Below are 16,444 nucleotides of genomic sequence, written 5' to 3'. Positions count from 1 at the left end.
GGCATCAAGACAGCTCCCCGTCACAGCCAGGGCTGTGGAGGGCGATGGCCTGCACCCGGGTTCTGCCATACCCACCCCTGGCAGAGCTTTGTCCCCGCATTGCTGGGCCCTCGCTATCCCACGGGGAGGGAGGAGCCCTGCTAGGGACAGAGGGGCATACACAGGCTGGGAACAAGCTTTTTTATTCAAAGAGGCTGCAGAGACTAGTAACTCGCTGCAGAAATAGTTTCTCGGCACGGGAGAGGGACTTGATTCCACATCCAGGTGCATTCTTGGTGCAGGAGCATTGCACGCCGAACAGGCAGCGCGGGCCCCTGCTGCTGGAAGAGCAGGAAGGTTCCTGCTAGAGGCAGCATCACAAATGCTATTCTTTTCCCTTTGGAGAACCACAAAAACCAGACTGAAATCCCAAAGTCAGCCTGGAGGCCCTAGCAAACTGTCCTTCCAGCAAGGCCACCCTCCAGGGATGGTTTTGCCTGCCCAGCTCGTCACAGCGTCTCCAGCCTCTGTGGCTTTTGGGGCAAGTAGCAGCACAAAAAGGCCACATTGAGACCCTAAGGCACCTGCTGGAGCCGGCTGAAGGAGCTGCCTCTAAAGCAGCGGGGATTTCCCTGCTTTGGAAAGCAGCTGGCTGCTCCCTCCCCTGCCCTGTATATCCGCCAGGAAGGGGTCAGGGCTGAAGGCCTTCACACAGCCATGTCCTCTCCGGGGTGAGCACCGTCCTTCGGGTCGCATCCCACAACCTCCACAGCGAAACCGCCCGTGTCCACTTCGATGCTGTGGATGCTGAAGTTGCCCAGTCCCTAGGAAAAAAAAAAAAACAAAACCCAAGAGTTACGGGTTGGGGCAGGAGCCAGCAAGGGACCTCTTCTCACCTCCAAGCTCCTGGGGAAGGCTAAGAGGACAACAGCGATCTCCTCCCACTCGTGGTGGGGTGAGATGCTCCTAGCGCTTGCGCTATATAAAGCGAGCTTCTGCAAGCCGCCTGTGACAGTGAACCGCCCGAGTGCTCGCATCTCACCTCCGTTTTTGCTAGAATTTGGTGCAAAGCCTCTTTCTGCCGAGGGGCTTTGGTTAAGACATAAAGGAAGCCGCCGCCGCCAGCCCCAGCCAAGCACTGCCCGTAGACGTAGGGCCGGAGAGCATCCATCATGCGCCCGACGGCCAGCGGCTCGCACCCAGGGGCCATGCATTTCTTCTGCTGCCAGTAGCGGTCCAGACACTTGCCGACCAGCGGCAGGTTACCTGCAGGGGAGAGGATATCGCAAATTATTTGCCTCTTATTTGTTGCCCAAGGGGCAGAAACCTGTCCCTGCCTCTCCCGCTCAGCCCAAGCTAAATTCCACATTCTCATCTACCCAGTTCCTCCCAGCTCTGCCTGCCAAGCAAGCAAACCCAGCCCTGTCACGTTGCTGTTTATTTTTAATCCTCCACAGGGGGAAAATTTGCTTGTTTTAATGCTCCGGCTTCCCCTCCGCAGCATCCCAGCGGCCAAAGGCCAAACGAATCCACTGCACAGGCTAGGCACTGGCTCCCAGCCCCAGCACGGATGGCTCATGGAAAATCAACCAGACTTGGCGTGTCTAACCCCCCCTTCCTCAAGTCTTCACTCAAACCTGAATTTTGGGGCATCGCCTGTAACGTGCCAGTGGGCCTGGGGGAAGATTTGAGGCTTCTGCAGCTGCAAGAGCCTGCAACCCACCAGCCTTTGCCCCCCCCAGGACCGCACAGACTCTCCCTGGGGAAGTTTGTGTTTCTTCAGTCGTTAAAAGGGCCGGCCTGGCCCAGGAAAGGGGGCTCACACCTTGCCTCAAGGCCTGGGCACACTCCTCGGCGTTGCTCACCAGCGCGTCGGCGTTTCGCACGGCGGAGGGCAGCCTGGCGTACCAGTTCCTCACCACATCCTGCAAGAGGCCAGAACGTCCCCGTCACCATCCTCCTGCCTCCAGCAGCACCCGGTGAGGTAGGGCTGCACCCGCAGCCTTCGGTGCCAGCTCCCGTTGGGGCGGCAAAGCTCTTCACCGGCGAAGGGGACAGGCACCAAAGGCCGCGGGGGGAGCGGAGGCCAGAGCCTGCGGCACCCAGGCGTTACCTGGAGCAGGTTGCGGGCCAGGCGAGTCTTCCCCGTGTACACCAGCAGCAAGTGATCGTTGAGGGTTTGGATAAAACCGTCGGGCACCGGGATCTTCTCCACCTCCACCCTGAGCGGCAGCTGGGCCTTCGACCTCCCGATTTTGATGCCGGGCACGAGTCCACCCACCTGGTCCTGCCAACCGCCGCCTGCAGGGTAGAGGGTCCTCAGCCACCGCCGGGCCCCCCACCCCGTGGGCCGGCTGCTCCCCCCGGCCGCTACCTGTCGTGAGCCTCTGCTCCAGGTGCAGCACGGCGTGGATGAGGGACTCGGTGCTGGCAGCCTTCCCGGCCGCCCGGTACAGCGATGCCATCACCGCTCCCGCCAGGATGCTGCTGGTGCCTGCAGGGAGTACAGGCGGGGCCAGGGCAGCGAGGCACCGTGCGTGCCCGTGAGAGCCGGGGCCAAGCTCCCGGCTGCGGGGCAGGGAGGGGGACGCCCCATCCCGGTGCTGGCAGCAGGAGGGACTCCCCGGCACCGGTGAGGGACTCCCCAGCCCTTTGCCTGCAGACTTACCGAGGCCAGACCCGTGGGGCAGCTTGGACCAGGTGTGCACCTCAAACCCGCCCCCGAAGCTCTCCATCAGCTGGGCCCGCAAGGGTTTCTGCGAGGGGAACTGCACGACCTGGGTGCAGATGAAGGCAGCTTTGAGCAAGGCTCCTGAAAACAAAAAGAGAAAGCAAAGCTGATACCTGCTGCGCTACCTGCTCCCTCACTCCACTGTCCCCAAAAAGGGCCACCCTGGCACCACGGGGTCAGGACGCTAAGGGGACGTCACAGGTACGGAGCCGGGCCGTGTGGCTGGTGACACCTCACCTGGCGCGTGCGGCTGGCAGTAATCCTGCAAGTGCTCCAGCTCCCGGCACACCAGCTCCGCCACCGCCTCGCTCCGCGGCGTCCCGCCGAGGCTGACGAGGCGTAGCTCTGGCTCGCCGATGCGCCGCACCCGGGCGCCGATGGGCCGGCATCCATCCACCAGCACCGCCACGTCCACCACGGCCCCCCCGTGCTCGTACGTGATGGGGGGGGTGTCGCTCCAGCCGCCTGCCGAGGCTCACCGTCAGCTCCCCACGGCACCCCGACTTCTTTTCCCCCCAACACCGCAGGGGTGAGACATGGATCATCCGGCTGGGGGGGGATGCACTCACCAGAGAGGTCCAGGCGGGCCGGACACGCCACCTGCACCCAGTGCCACAAGGGTGGCAGCTCTGCCTGCCCCACGGTGACAAACTGGCACGAGGACATCACCGCCTGCCGGACGAGGATCTGCTCGGCCCCCTCGTAATGCCGAGCCGCTCTCACCAGCAGAGCCGGCCTGGGAAGAGAGGGATGCTGAGCCCGCCGCCGCCGCCGCGGCTCCTTGACTGTGCCGATGCCTGGGACGGGGCAGCTGCCGCTCGCCAGCCCCAGCCTCACCTGCTCATCCACTTCTGCCGCTCAGCGGCCAGCTCCCGGACACCGACGGCAATGTCCCCGCTCTCCAGGCGCCCGAAAGCCGAGGCCCACTCCCTGTTGGCAGCGGGCCCGCTCCGCAAGCCCCCTTCCCCTCGCGCCATGCAGCCCAGGACGTCGGCGATGCAGGCGAGCGCCCGTGCCGCAACGCCAGCGTCACCGGCCGTGGAGGCGACTAGAAAATAAAAGGAGGCTGCAAAGCCACAGCCAGGCTGCAGGTCACCCCAAACCAGCCCACTTCCGCGATAAACCGGCTCCAGGGGAGAGGGATTCACACGGCTTGCGCCCACCCTGGCTTGTCGGATGCCCTGGGGGTGCACCCCCATGGGTTCTTGCAATTGGGGGGGGGGTGGTGGTGTCATTGGAGGGGGTGCGGAGCACCGAACAGCCCCGATCCCCAGAGATGCAAGACACAGCTCGTGTGAGTCCGGCTCACCCTCGTCCAGCGTGCCCAGCACAGCCTCGTGGTAGCCCTCGTGGACGGCGCTGCGGGCGAGCGGCAGGAGGCTGCTGTCCCGGCACCCCAGCAGCACCCGCCGCACCTTGCGCTGGCCCTGCAGGAAGAAGAGGGCCCGGCGGGCGCCCAGCTCCGCCGCCTTGTCCAGGCAGGGCAGCAGCTCCTGCCAGGACATGCGCCAGGCCGCCCGCCAGCGTGCCAGCCGCTCGCCGGCCACCGCCGCCGGGGCCAGCAGCCACAGCACGTCCTCCAGCCCCAGCGCCTCGCAGGCGTGCAGCACCGGGAAGAGCCGGGCGCTGAGCAGGCAGCGGCTCCTCCGCGGCGTCTCGGCATCCCAAAGGTCCCCTTCCCTGAGGGAGGGAGAGCCCGTCAGCACCGCCCTGGGGCTCGAGGACACCTTCCAGGAGGGGAGCCGGAACGCAGGACGGGTTGGGGTGGCCGTGACACCTCCCACTGCAGCCATCCCCAGGGGAGCCGGGTCTCCTGTCCCGTCCTGGCACGTGGCACCTACCGTATGCCCGTCCGATGGAAAAACTCAGCCCAGGGGACGTTCAGGTAGGTGGCCTCTTCGGCAGGGCTCTGCAGGGGGACGGAGGGACCGGTTACACCCTGGCTTTGCGGGGAACCTTGCGCCACCTCACCGCCCCCGTACCTGCCAGTCGTCAAGGCGGCCGGTGAGAGTGAACACACGGCAGGGCAGGTCACGCAGCCGGACGTGGTGGCCCTGCAGGACAACATCACGCAGGGGACAGCCCTGCAGGGCTGGCGAGGAGCCTGCGGCGAGGCCCGAGAGGAGGCAGCCAGGACCGATCTCCAGGGGACCCTGTGGAAGAGGCAGCAGGGCCCTGAGTGGCATGGCTGGCCCCAGAGCAGCCCCCAAACCAGAGCCAGATCCCGACCTCGGAAGGGGACAACCACCCTGGGAGACAAGCTGGGGCCAGCAGGAGCCAAGTGCCAGAGGGACACGCTTTGCCTTGTCACAGGGCTGCAGGGACATGGACTGCAGAAAATCAGGCCAGGCAACAGCCTCCAGGGCTCTCAATCGTGACAGAGCCCCCAGGGAGAGGGTCTGCCCTGGTCCCCAGCGAGGGACACCCCAGCAGTGACAGCCTCCTCCCCTTGCCTGGGGAGGGTGACAGCCACCAGGGTCCCCAGCACCAGCCGAAAGGCAGCCCCGAAGAGGAAAGGCACCCCAAATCTCACAGCTCTGGGTCCCCCATCCCAGCCAGGGCCACCTCACCCTGCTACCCATTCAGTGCACTGAGAACTTGGGGTCACCCCCAACCCAGCCACGTACCTGGAGGTGACAGTGCTGGATGACACTGCCGGCCGCCAGCCGCACGGCTCCTTCCAGCAGGCAGTTGGTGACCGAGGAGCCGTCCTCCAGGAGACAGGGCTGCTGCCGGGGGCACAGAAGCACGTGGGACCGGGGTCCGGCCACGCAACCCGGAGCAACCCCCAAAAAATGCGCGTGAGCAAGGCTGGGGATGAAAGGACGTACATCCACGTGGGAATGGGCTGTTTTGCAGAAGCGGAGGTGGCTGGCAGAGCCGGGCAGGAGCGTCAGGCTGCGGATGTGGTCGCTCGCAGAGGTGGTCATGTAGTCGTAGGACGCGTCGGGGATGCAGGCTGCGGGGCGGCAGGAGAGCTGCCAGCATGCCGATGGCAAATGTGGGTGTGCCTGACACCCGCGTGAGCCAAGGGCAGCCAGGCTGAACATCCCCAGTCGAAGGGGTGGGGAGAGAAGACCTGGGGACCCGCAGTTGTGGGGAGAAACAGCCAAGTGCCAGGCCCTGACCACCCCATCTCTCCCCACGCAGGGGAAGAGGGCTCAGGGATGGCTCATGTCACGTGCACCCACCGCAGCATCACTCACCCATGCTAAGAGGGAAGGCGCGGAGAGCTCTCCACAGCACAGAGCGGGCGCTCCTCACGCTGGCGTCACCGCCACCCTTCACGAAATCCTCCTCTGTCATCCCCCCTGCCATGCACAGCACGATGTCAAAGAAGAGGGAGAGCTGAGGAGAGAAGGGACCTGTTGGGTGCAGCCAGGCCGGCTGGTGCCACCACCCTGACCCCCACCCTGCTGCTGGGTGCTCCCCTCCTGCCAACTCTCCCACCCAAATCTGGCAGCGAGGGGGCAAACAGGCCCTACAGAGATGCCCAGCAGCGGCACCCACGGGGTGAGGGGTCCTGTCCCCCGCAGAGAGGCTGTCACCTGGATGGGTGGTGCCCCTGAGTCCAGCCCCATGTAGGTGCAGGCATCCAGAGGAGGGATGACGTGGGTGGCCAGAAGCTGCTCGGCAGCGTCCGAGGAGAAGAAAACCACCCCGCAGACCTGCCAGGGCACAGCGGGGCTCAGGCCGCAGCCGTGGTGACACAAGGGACGGGGCTGGCAGGGCCACCAACGCCCGAGTCGTACTGTACCAGCGGGACGGTGCCATCAGGCCCTGCACACTGCTGGATCTGGGTCTCCGTGCCTTTGTAGATGATGTTGCGCACCAGCCCCTGGGAGCGAGACCACCCTGATGAGCTCTTCGGGGAGCCCCAAGCCAAGCAGCCATGGCAGGGCTTCAGCACCCAAGGGACCGAAGGGGTGTGGACCCCTGCGCCTCCAAGGGATGCCCCTTGAAGGGGGAGCTGCTACCGACCTGCTCATCAGTGAGGTAGACCCCATGGTTCCTGGCATATGTCTGGCTCCCGGGCACCGCGATCACTCTGACACCCTGGAAGCCATCCCAGTCAATCCCTGGGGAGAGGGACAGAGACCAGTGCCCACTGGGGCAGCGCACATACCCGCACTGGGCACAACTGCCTGAAAACTGGGCTGGTGACAGCAGCATCCAGCCTCAGCCACCTTGCTGTGAGCACAATGGATGCTCCCAACTGCACACGGGTCGGCAATGCCTGAGCATCCACACCCTCATGGGAGCATGGCACAGGCTGAACCAGCTGCGCTGCTGGCTCTGACTCCTGTCCCGAGCCAAAGCGGGTGCTGGAGGCAAGGCTGGCACCCACTCACCTGGTGCTGAGGGCACGGTCAGAAGCATGTCAGTGCTGCAGACCCACACGCCGGACGGGGAGCCCACACAGAGCTGCCAAGAGAAGGGCCACGTGCCCAGGGATGGTACAGAAGGGGCCCGGCCCTCGCGGGACACCCAGCACCCTTCCCGCCCTGCTGGGAGCCTGTTGAAGGCACCCTGAAGGCTTCAAGGGGAGCTGAACCCACCCCCACGCCACGGTGCCCAGCATCGCACGGCACAAGCCCAGGGCCCCATCCCGCAGGCCACACAGACCCGGTGCGTCATGGTCCCCAGCAGGCTGTCCAGGTTGCAGACCAGAGCTTCGGCCAGGGCGCCGGGCTCCTCCACGGGCAGGCAGGTGAAGGCCCGGCCGCAGTCATCGAAGGAGAAGTCACGGCCCTGGCGGGACGGGGAACACGGCGGGAGGGTCACAGGGAGGGAGAGGGTGCGAGGTGGCCCCAGCTTCCAGCCGTGTGACGGAGGGGTCCCAAGCTGGGCTGCAGGTCGGCTCTCACCATGTGCAGAATGAGGATGCGGGCTTCCCTCAGGACGTCGGAGGTCACCACCTGGGAGGGCAGAGCAGGGGACACTCAGCAGGGATGGGACAGCCGCCACCACCAACCCCCCCCCCCCCCGACCCACCAGAGGCTGCCACCCCGCGCCCCCCCCTCCCCAGCCAGGGGAAAGGCCCCTCACCGTGCAGCCCGCCCGGGCGCTGAGGTGCTCGGCCGCCACCAGCAAAGCGTTGAGGGTGGCCCCGCCGCTGCCCAGGCGGGCCCAGGGGTCCTCCACGGCCAGGAGGAGCGGGGGGGGACGCGGGCCCAAGCCGCCCCTCAGCCGGCGGGCCTCCAGCTCTGCCAAGCGAGAGGCCGGCGGCGCTGAGGGCTGGCACCCCTCGCCCCGCCGGAGGGGGAGAGGGCGAGCGCCAGCCCCGCCGCTTGCCTCGCTGGAAGGCGGAGACGCAGCCGCCGCGCTGGCAGGTGAGGAGGACGACGCTCCACTCCGCCGCCATCGCCGCGCCGGGCCGTCCAGGCGACGCTCCCTCCCGCCCCTTCTGTGGCGGCCGCGGTGCCTGCTGGGAGATGTAGTCCAGCCCCCGCGAGCGTCCCCGCACCCGCTGCGGGAGGCGCGTCGGTGAGGGACTACATCTCCCAGCGTGCACTGCGCGCCCGGGCAGGCCCCGGTCGCTTAAAGGCACAGTGTACCCCTACCCCGGCGCCGTCCGCCCGCCCCGAGGGGCTTGCAAAGGGGGAATGGGGGTTTTGACGTTTTTCTGCCCCAAAATGGGTTTCGGCGGCGGCGCGCACCCCCAAGTGTCCTGGGTCATCGCTGTCACGAGCCCGCCCGGCCTCAGCCCGGCTCCTCGCAGGGGCTTTACAGCGGGGTGGGGGTGCCCGGGTGCGGGCGGTGGGTGCCGGTGCCCGGTGAGCGCCAGGGTGGGTGCCGGGTGGGTGCCGAGGTGGGCGGCTGGTGGGTGCCCGAGAGGTGCCGGGGTGGGTATCGGGGTGGACACCGGGGGATGCCGACGTGCCGGGGTGGCTACCGGGGGATGCCGATGTCCCGGGGTGGCTACCGGGGTGGGTACCGGGGGACGCCGATGTCCCGGGGTGGCTACCGGGGTGGGTACCGGGGGATGCCGATGTGCCGCGGTGGGTACCGGGGGATGCTGATGTGCCGCGGTGGGTACCGGGCTGGGTACCGGGCTGGGTACCGGGGGATGCCGATGTGCCGGGATGGGTACCGGGGTGGGTACCGGGCTGGGTACCGGGGGATATTGATGTCCCGGGGTGGATACCGGGCTGAGTACCGGGGCAGACACCAGGGATGCCGATGTGCCGGGCTGGGTAGCGGGGTGGATACCGGGGTAGACGATACCGGAGATGCCGGTGCGCCGGGTGGGCGCGGCGCGGCTCCGTTCGCCTCCTGCAAGTCCCACAAGCCCCGCCGGGCGGCGGGCGGCCGAGGACTACATCTCCCAGGCTGCCGGGCCCGGCCCCCCGCCCCGCACGGCCCGGCACGGCCCCGCACGGCGCGGAGGGCGCGGCGCGGCGCGGGGGGCGGCGGCGGCGGCGGCGGGGCCCGGGTGCGCCCGGCGGCGGGGCCATGCCGGAGCCGAGCCAGGTACCGCGGCGGGGAGCGGTCCCGGGGGAGGGATGCGGGGACGGCACGGCTCGGGGGGGGGGCCGGTCCCGGGATCGGGGAATCGCGGGCTGCGGGCCCGGGGAGGCTGGCCGGGAGCTGCCTCGGTGCTGGGTGCTGGTCCCGGTGCTGGGTGCTGGCCTCGGGGAGTACGCACCCGGGACGCACTGGATTCAGCCCCGGGGTGCTGGCCCCGGGAGGATGTGCTGGCCCCGGGTGCTGGCCCTGGGAGGATGCGATGACCCCGGGTGCTGGTCCCGGTCCTGGGTGCTGGTCCCGGTGCTGGGTGCTGGCCTCAGGGAGCATGCACCCGGGATGCACTGGATTCAGCTCCGGGGTGCTGGCCCCGGGGAGGATGTGCTGGCCCAGAGTGCTGGCCGGGGCCCTGCGGTGCTGGCCCCAGGGAGGATGCACTGGCCACAGCCCTGGGGTGCAGCCCCCAGGGTGCTTCCCCAGGGAGGATGCCCTCGCTCCGGGGAGGATGCTTGCCCCTGGCAGGGGTGCCAGGGCTGGGGCTGGTGCTGCTCCCCGCAGCCCCGGGGAGCTTTCCCTCCCCAGCCGTGTGCCCCGGGATGGTTCCACGGGGCCCAGACCCCAGGGGATGCTGAGGGCAGAGCTGGGGTAGCCACGGAAGGGACCAGGGTGGGAGGGTTGGCTGCGGGTGCCCCCCAGTCCCCACCAGCGCCAGTGTGCATGTAAGGTCCCTCAGCAGCAGTGTGACACATGGCTGCATGACACACGGCGTCCCTTGCCTGGGTAGTGGCAGCCAGGATTTCACAAACACAGCACGAGCATCCCTGGGGACAGGGTAGGAAACTGTGTCACGGAGCAGGGAAACGTCCCTTGCCTGCGTCTGTGCATGCAGGGTGCCAGCACGGGCGTTGGCGTGGGATCCGATCGGTGTCCGACCCGCCGGGGTGTGCGCCTGTCCTGGCATTGCGGGGTGTTTCCCCAGCCGAGGCACGGCTGCCGGAGCGGGGTCGGTGCCGGAGCCCGGCTTTTAGGGCCTGGCGATGCAAGGGGTCCCTACGCACGCGGGGGGCTCGGGTGCTGCCGGCACAGGGGGAAGGCGAGGTTTTGCTCGGGCTCCAGCTGCAGAGCCGGAGCACTTATTGCAAAGCTCCCGACTATTTCCCCAGAGCGAGGGCTCCCCATCCCAGCAGGAGGATTTTGGGGGGGGAGGACGGCACTCGGGCAGTGGGCGAGCTCGGACTCGAGGAAGGGCCACGTCCCCTCCTGCTGCAAACGAACGAAAAACATGGCTGGGTGAAACCAAATAACACCAAACCCAGAAAACTTGCTGAGCTTCCCTCCGGGAAGACGGGTGGGCTCCGAGCTGGCGGAGGCAGTTTTGCCCCCCATTATCTGGGGGTCCCCCACCGGGCCAGGGGCCGGGGGCTCCCCCGTTTCCAGCACTGCCCCGAGCGGCAGCACCGGCTGCATCCCAGCCAGGGCGGTGAGCGGGGACGGGAAGTTGCTCAGTGCTTTGGGCTTGGTTTTCCTTTTTCTTCCCCTTTTATCGGAGCCAGATGTTGCGTCCGCAGGGGTGAAGCTTGGGGCGGGGGGCGGGGGGGGTTGTGCTGCCTTGGCTGCCGTCCTCCTCCCAGCCACGCGTGTGCCCATCTGTCTTGTCTGTCTGTCTGTCCCCATCTGGCAGCGAGCAGCGGCCCCGCTGCCCGTTGCGTGTGGCAGCTGCCTGTCAAAAGCGTTTCCCTCTCCTCCGAGGAGCTCATGGCGGTTCTCGGGAACGGCAAGACGCGCTCCGCTTGCCCGCCCACGCCTCGCCGGCGCTGGAGGCAGGGAGAGCAGGCAGGGAGAGCAGGCAGGGAGAGCCCTGGCAGCCGCACGCTGGGGGAACTGATTCGGGCTTGAATTTTCATGCCCAAACAGGCTCCAAACTGCTGCTTTTTGGCAAAAGGCTCCGGCGGCACCGAGGGCGTGATGGTGTCCCCGCCGGCTCTCGGCACGCCAGATGCCGCCTGGCTTGGCCCACGCCGAGGTCCCGGCAGCTTAATGGCTTTCATCTCCTCCCGTTGCATTTAATTCTTGCAAGAGTGCAAACTGCTAATTGCTCTCCAGCGGCTCGGCTGGCTTCGGTGCTTCTCAACCAGCTGTGATTTATCATAGCCTGCCAGTCCCCGGGGGCTTGGGATGTGGTGGGAGAGGCTGGGAACCTCCTCTCCCTGCCCTGCCGGGCTCCGTGTCGGGCTCCGGGGAATCTCTTGGCTCCGCGTCGCTCTTTGCCGTCGGCGTCTCCTGGAAGATTTTTCAGAGACTGCAAGAGATTTGGGCCCCGGCTCCGCGGCAAAGTTCTCAAAGATACCCCCAAAACTGCACATGGATGAATGGTGAATATATATAAACAATTCATATATATGTATATATATGCATGTGTGATATATGGATCTTCATTTTTTTCTGACTGGATGAATAGTTCAGTGATGGGGCTCTAAAATAACCCCCGCAACAGTCGCTCTCAGGAAACCAGAGCAAGCTGCAGTCGCTTCGCTCCAGGTGCCACCGTGTCCCCAGCAAGGGACTTTTGATCTGCAGCGGTAATTGGGCTAATTAGGAAAATGCAAATGCTCCCCCTTCTCCCTGAGTGTTCGAGCAGAGCCCGAGCTGGCAGAGAGAAGTCGGGTTCCCTCGCCAGTGGAGCTGCTCTAATTTTACATTTAATGGGAGTCCCCGGCAGTTAACCGGGCTGTGCTGGGATCGATGGCCTCCGGCCGAGGGAGCCTTTCGTAACATCCTTGCGATGAAATCTCATATATACAATTTTCCTAATGAGTTCAACGGCCTGTCAGCACCGCCTGCAAGCGGAGCAAACCCCGGGCGGTTTTACCGGGCTGCCCCGCAGCATGCACCGAGTTTGCAGTTCTCTGCTCAGGCTGTGTCCTGGGGGAGAGAGGGGGGCTTTGGGTCGCAGCACCCATCAATCAGTCCTCGAAAAACTTTGGGTTTCCACCGCCTCCCGTCCTCGGTGCTGCTGAGCCCCAGGGCGGGGGACAGTGAGGCACAGGGAGGACTCGTGCCCCTGCTCGCCTTCACCGGGCAAAAGGCCATGGCCGGCAGCGGTGGCGGTGCCTCCCCGGCACGGTGTCCGCCTATCCTGTGCTCCTGCACATATTTTCCCGGTGAGGCATCGAGCGCGAACCTAACGGGTGCGGGCTGGTAAAACGAGCCGCGGTGGTGGAGGGGGAGCGGTTCCCTCCCGGCGGCTCCGGTGGCTGCCGGGGAGGCTCGGGACGTTGCCGGCGGCAGTGGCTCGCTGGGTGCTGGTGTTGGAGGGTGAGCGAGGGCCCTACCCTTGCTGGGGAGTGTGCATGCACTCACCGTGGCTGCATCCTTGCAGGCAGCTGAGGATGGGGGTAGACCGATTCGGGGGTGTTCGTGGGGTGCAGCCGTGCTGCGGCAGGCATGGAGCGGGGCACGGACCAGGCAGACCCCGCTGACCCCAGCCCAGGGCCGTGGGAGGACGAGACGGAAATGTGGCTGGCAGCGGGTGGCCGGCTCCCTGCGGGGCCCGGTGGCTTTGCACGGGGAGCTGGGGGGAGGACGGAGGAGAGGAGGAGGCAGCGGGGGGTGGTGAGCCCCAGGCTCTGCTACCTCTGCTCCGCCGGTGGCTGGCTGGCACCCCTACCTGCTAGCCAGCCCCGAGCCCGGCCACTCGGTGGGACCCAGCTCGGTGGTGCCCAACCCAGTGGTACCCGACCCAGTGGCTTGGTAGCACCCGACCTGGTGGTACCTGATGTGGTGGTACGTGACCCAGTGGCTTGGTGGTACCCGAGCTGGTGGTACCTGAGCCGGTGGTACCCAAGCCGGTGGTACCCAAGCCAGTGGCTCGGTGGTACCTGACCTGGTGGTACCCGAGCCGGTGGTACCCGAGCCGGTGGCTCGGTGGCACCCGACCTGGTGGTACCCGAGCCGGTGGTACCTGAGCCGGTGGTACCCAAGCCAGTGGCTCGGTGGTACCTGACCTGGTGGTACCCGAGCCGGTGGTACCCGAGCCGGTGGCTCGGTGGCACCCAACCTGGTGGTACCCGAGCCGGTGGTACCCGAGCCGGTGGCTCGGTGGTACCTGACCTGGTGGTACCCGGTCTGGTGGCATCTGGTCTGGTGGCTTGATGGTACCCAGCTCAGCGGTACCCAGCAGCTGAGGCAGTTGGTGCAAACTGGGGGCTCTGGGGTGAGTGCCTGGGGGTGCAGGGCTGGGTACGCCCTTCGGCTCTGGCCAGCTCTGCAGGCATTCGGGGCTGGGGAGGGCAGAGTCTCCCCGCTGTATCAGGCTGAGCGGCGAGTCCCCCTCCGCTCCCCGCCTGTCCTGCCTCGGGGAGGAGGCTGCTGCTCCCGCAGCCTTGGGCTCATCAGCCTCCCTGGAGCACAGGGGCTGGGGTTCCCCTTTTCCCCGTGGCAGCCCGGGGAGAGCCGGGGGGGCTGCGGGGGGCTGGCAGAGGAGGGGGGAAGCGGCGCTGGCAGATGGCCGAGCAGCGTCCCTTCTCGGGGACGGGGGGCATCAGCCGCGTGGGCTGGCGCACGTGGCTCGCCTGTCCCGATGAGTCCGTGCATGTGAGCTGCGGGGGCGGTCGGCTGCCTCGCCTGCTTCTGCCAGTGTGTGTTTTGGGGGGGGAGGATGGCCAGATGGGCTCCGCAACCAAAGCCCCCCACACCCAGCATCACCCCGTCGGGCAGCGCAGGGTGTTCAGGCTGGAGTGGGTGCCCATGGGGTCTTTGCCGTGCCGCAGTCGAGCCGAGGGGCTTGAGATGCTGCTGCACCGGTCCCTGTGAGCCCCATCCACCGGCAAGGGTGGGAGCATCCCTTTCTGAGCTTTCCCACTGCTGGGACCTCCCTTGCGCCCCCAAATCCCATAGGAAACGGCCTCAGTGGCGGCTGGCTCCATCCCAGCTCCACGCCGGGGATTTGGCCTCCCACGCTCTTTCCTGGCCCCATCCCAGCGCTGAGGGATGAGCCCGAAATAACCCCTCCGGATGCCGGGCACGAGGAGACGCTCCAATTGCTGCCGTTGCCAGCCAGGGGTGCGAGGAGGGTTTAAAGCATGGGAAACCCAATTAACTCGGCTCCATTAGCTGATTGAGCTGGCTGATAAGAGTATGATTAATTAAGAGGATGAAGAATGAGTTACTGGGTCCTCGCTGCTGTCGGGGTGTGGCGATGGCTTAACCCATGAAATTGGCTTCTCCTGTGAATACCTGGTGCCCGGCTACCGCCGGCCATCAATCCTTCACTTAACGGCGGGGAGAAACATCCTTATACCAACACCGGGTTCGCTCCCCGTTCCCTCTCCCATCCAGCTTCCAGGGAGGGGGGAAAAAAAAAAATCAAAGCTGTCGCAGAAACACTAGACAGATAGCGATGTATTTTAAAAGTCAATTTGCTTTAATGATATCAAAACGTAACGGTCGGATTGAACAGGAACATTATGTTTTATTGAGGTATAACGGCCAGATTAAACAGGAATATTAGGTGATAACGCTGCGACGAACACAACTTATTTACAGGTTCAGGATGTCAGTCGGGAACGAGTACTACAGGAGCTGTAACCAAATCTAAGCTTAGAAGGATGACTCAAAATGCGCACTCGCTCACCGAGGAGGCGAGGCTCTCAGCCTGCAGGAGTTTCCGTGGGCGGCATCTCGACCCACGGGGAGAGTCCCCGGCTTGCAGACCCGCTGCTCCGAGGAGGGCTGGCTCCGTCTGCCCTCCGGCGGGGCTCCCTTTGTGCCCGAGGTGGGATCGGGGCTCGTGGTCAGCTACGGTCAGCGGTCTGGAAACTTCTCTCAACCGAGGGGTTTCACTGGTTGAGGTGTTTCTGGGGGGGCTCGGGTAGCTGGGGTGCGTGACTTGGGGCACTCTGGGCTTTTCTCACCAGGTCTCGGTTTGGCTTTGGAAGCCAAGGAACGCAGAAGGACGGGAGTATCGTCCCCTCCCGCGCCGCCCCCGGCCGATTCCCGCTCGCTGTTCCGAGCTAATGCGAGCTGACGGCCCCGGCGGAGGCGAGCGGGCGCGCTCTTCGGCACGCTCCCCGGCTAAAAGCGGCGCCTGGGGGGGGGCTGCAACCTCGGGCAGCCGCTCGGGCCATGGAAAAAAGCAAATTCAAGTGGTTTTATGAATTTTTTGTAGTAATCCCACTCGCCGAACCCCGGCCTGAAACCACTGGGTAAGGCAAGTCACCACGCGGTGTTTCTTTCCGCCTGGGGTTGAAGGAGGTGGGAGAAGGCTCAGCTCACGTCTACTCCAAAAAAAAAAACCCCTAAATCTCATTTTTCCACCCATGACAGCAGGGGGGATGCCGGTCCCAGGCGGAGGGGTCCCTGTGTGCTTCCCCGTCCTCCACCTGCAAAAACCAGGGCGCTGCTCCGGCACCCGGTCAATGGTTTGGTGGTGGCAGAGGTGATGTCCCTGCACAGGGGCCACGGGATGGGTGGCACCTGGACACCCAGGGGTGCGTTTCCCAGAGACTCCCAGGGGAATTTTCAGCCCCAGGATCCCCAGGAGGAGCAGCAGCCGGTGCAGACAGCGCTGCCTCTGCTCCTCTGCTCCCCTTCTCTCCCTGCCCCAAGAGGGGTGACATCCCATCTCCCGGTGACAGCTCCTTCCTGCACGCACCCTGTCATTTACCGGCAAGGAAATCGGTGCCAACAACCTCAAGATATCTTAGAAATGAGCAAACAAAGCCAACGAGACCTAACAAAGCCGGGTGGGGATGTGCCTGGCGGCGTTACAGCCGATGGGGAAGGGGAAGGCATCCTCCAGGCTGTCGGTCGCATTGCTCCAGCGTTCATCCCGAAATTAAAGATTATACATCCCAGAATGAAAGATTATATGATTGGAAAAATCATCCGACTGTAAAAGCAGCGGAGCGATTTGCCGGGACCTTTTAATAGCCTCACTTCATTATCTCTTGCAATCAAAGAGAAACTCATGTTTGGTGAGCACATGGTCTTCAAGAGGCGATTAAGGAGACCTGGGGATGAATTTGGGAGCAGGAGGGTATTTAATGGTATCGCTGAGTTGCCAGGCTTGCTCACCATGGAAAAAATCCCCCCAAAATCCCCTCTTATTTTAAAAAGGAAACATCAAAACCTGGTGCAAAGAGGCCCCGCAATGCCCCCAGCCGGCGGGGCTTTATTTGGCGGAGGCAGGTTGGGTTTGGCTTTGGGAGCCGGCAGGGAGGATACGGTTAATGCTGGGGTACGTATGGATGTCTAGGTGCCGTGTCC

The 16,444-nt window shown here is 65.3% G+C and overlaps 1 protein-coding gene across 1 annotated transcript; it reads right to left on the bottom strand.

Annotated features, from left to right (window-relative positions):
- Positions 1-173: 173 nt before the first annotated feature.
- On the bottom strand, positions 174-8,075 carry FCSK (fucose kinase). Its single transcript, XM_050903901.1, has 23 exons — positions 8,006-8,075; positions 7,760-7,917; positions 7,579-7,629; positions 7,337-7,462; positions 7,063-7,135; positions 6,692-6,789; positions 6,468-6,548; positions 6,259-6,378; positions 5,917-6,058; positions 5,542-5,669; positions 5,338-5,439; positions 4,693-4,863; positions 4,552-4,619; positions 4,020-4,390; positions 3,548-3,758; positions 3,280-3,446; positions 2,948-3,175; positions 2,648-2,791; positions 2,354-2,473; positions 2,093-2,280; positions 1,805-1,904; positions 1,022-1,245; positions 174-803 (listed from the first exon to the last, which is right to left on the bottom strand). Exons 1-23 carry the CDS (start codon positions 8,073-8,075, stop codon positions 687-689), a joined length of 3,258 nt encoding a protein of 1,085 aa, XP_050759858.1. The 3' UTR covers positions 174-686.
- Between the last annotated feature and the right edge of the window lie 8,369 nt (positions 8,076-16,444).

The sequence above is a fragment of the Gymnogyps californianus genome, chromosome 12 (assembly GCF_018139145.2).
Source record: "Gymnogyps californianus isolate 813 chromosome 12, ASM1813914v2, whole genome shotgun sequence".
Lineage (NCBI taxonomy): Eukaryota > Metazoa > Chordata > Aves > Accipitriformes > Cathartidae > Gymnogyps > Gymnogyps californianus.
This window is presented reverse-complemented; position numbering and strand designations above follow the sequence as displayed.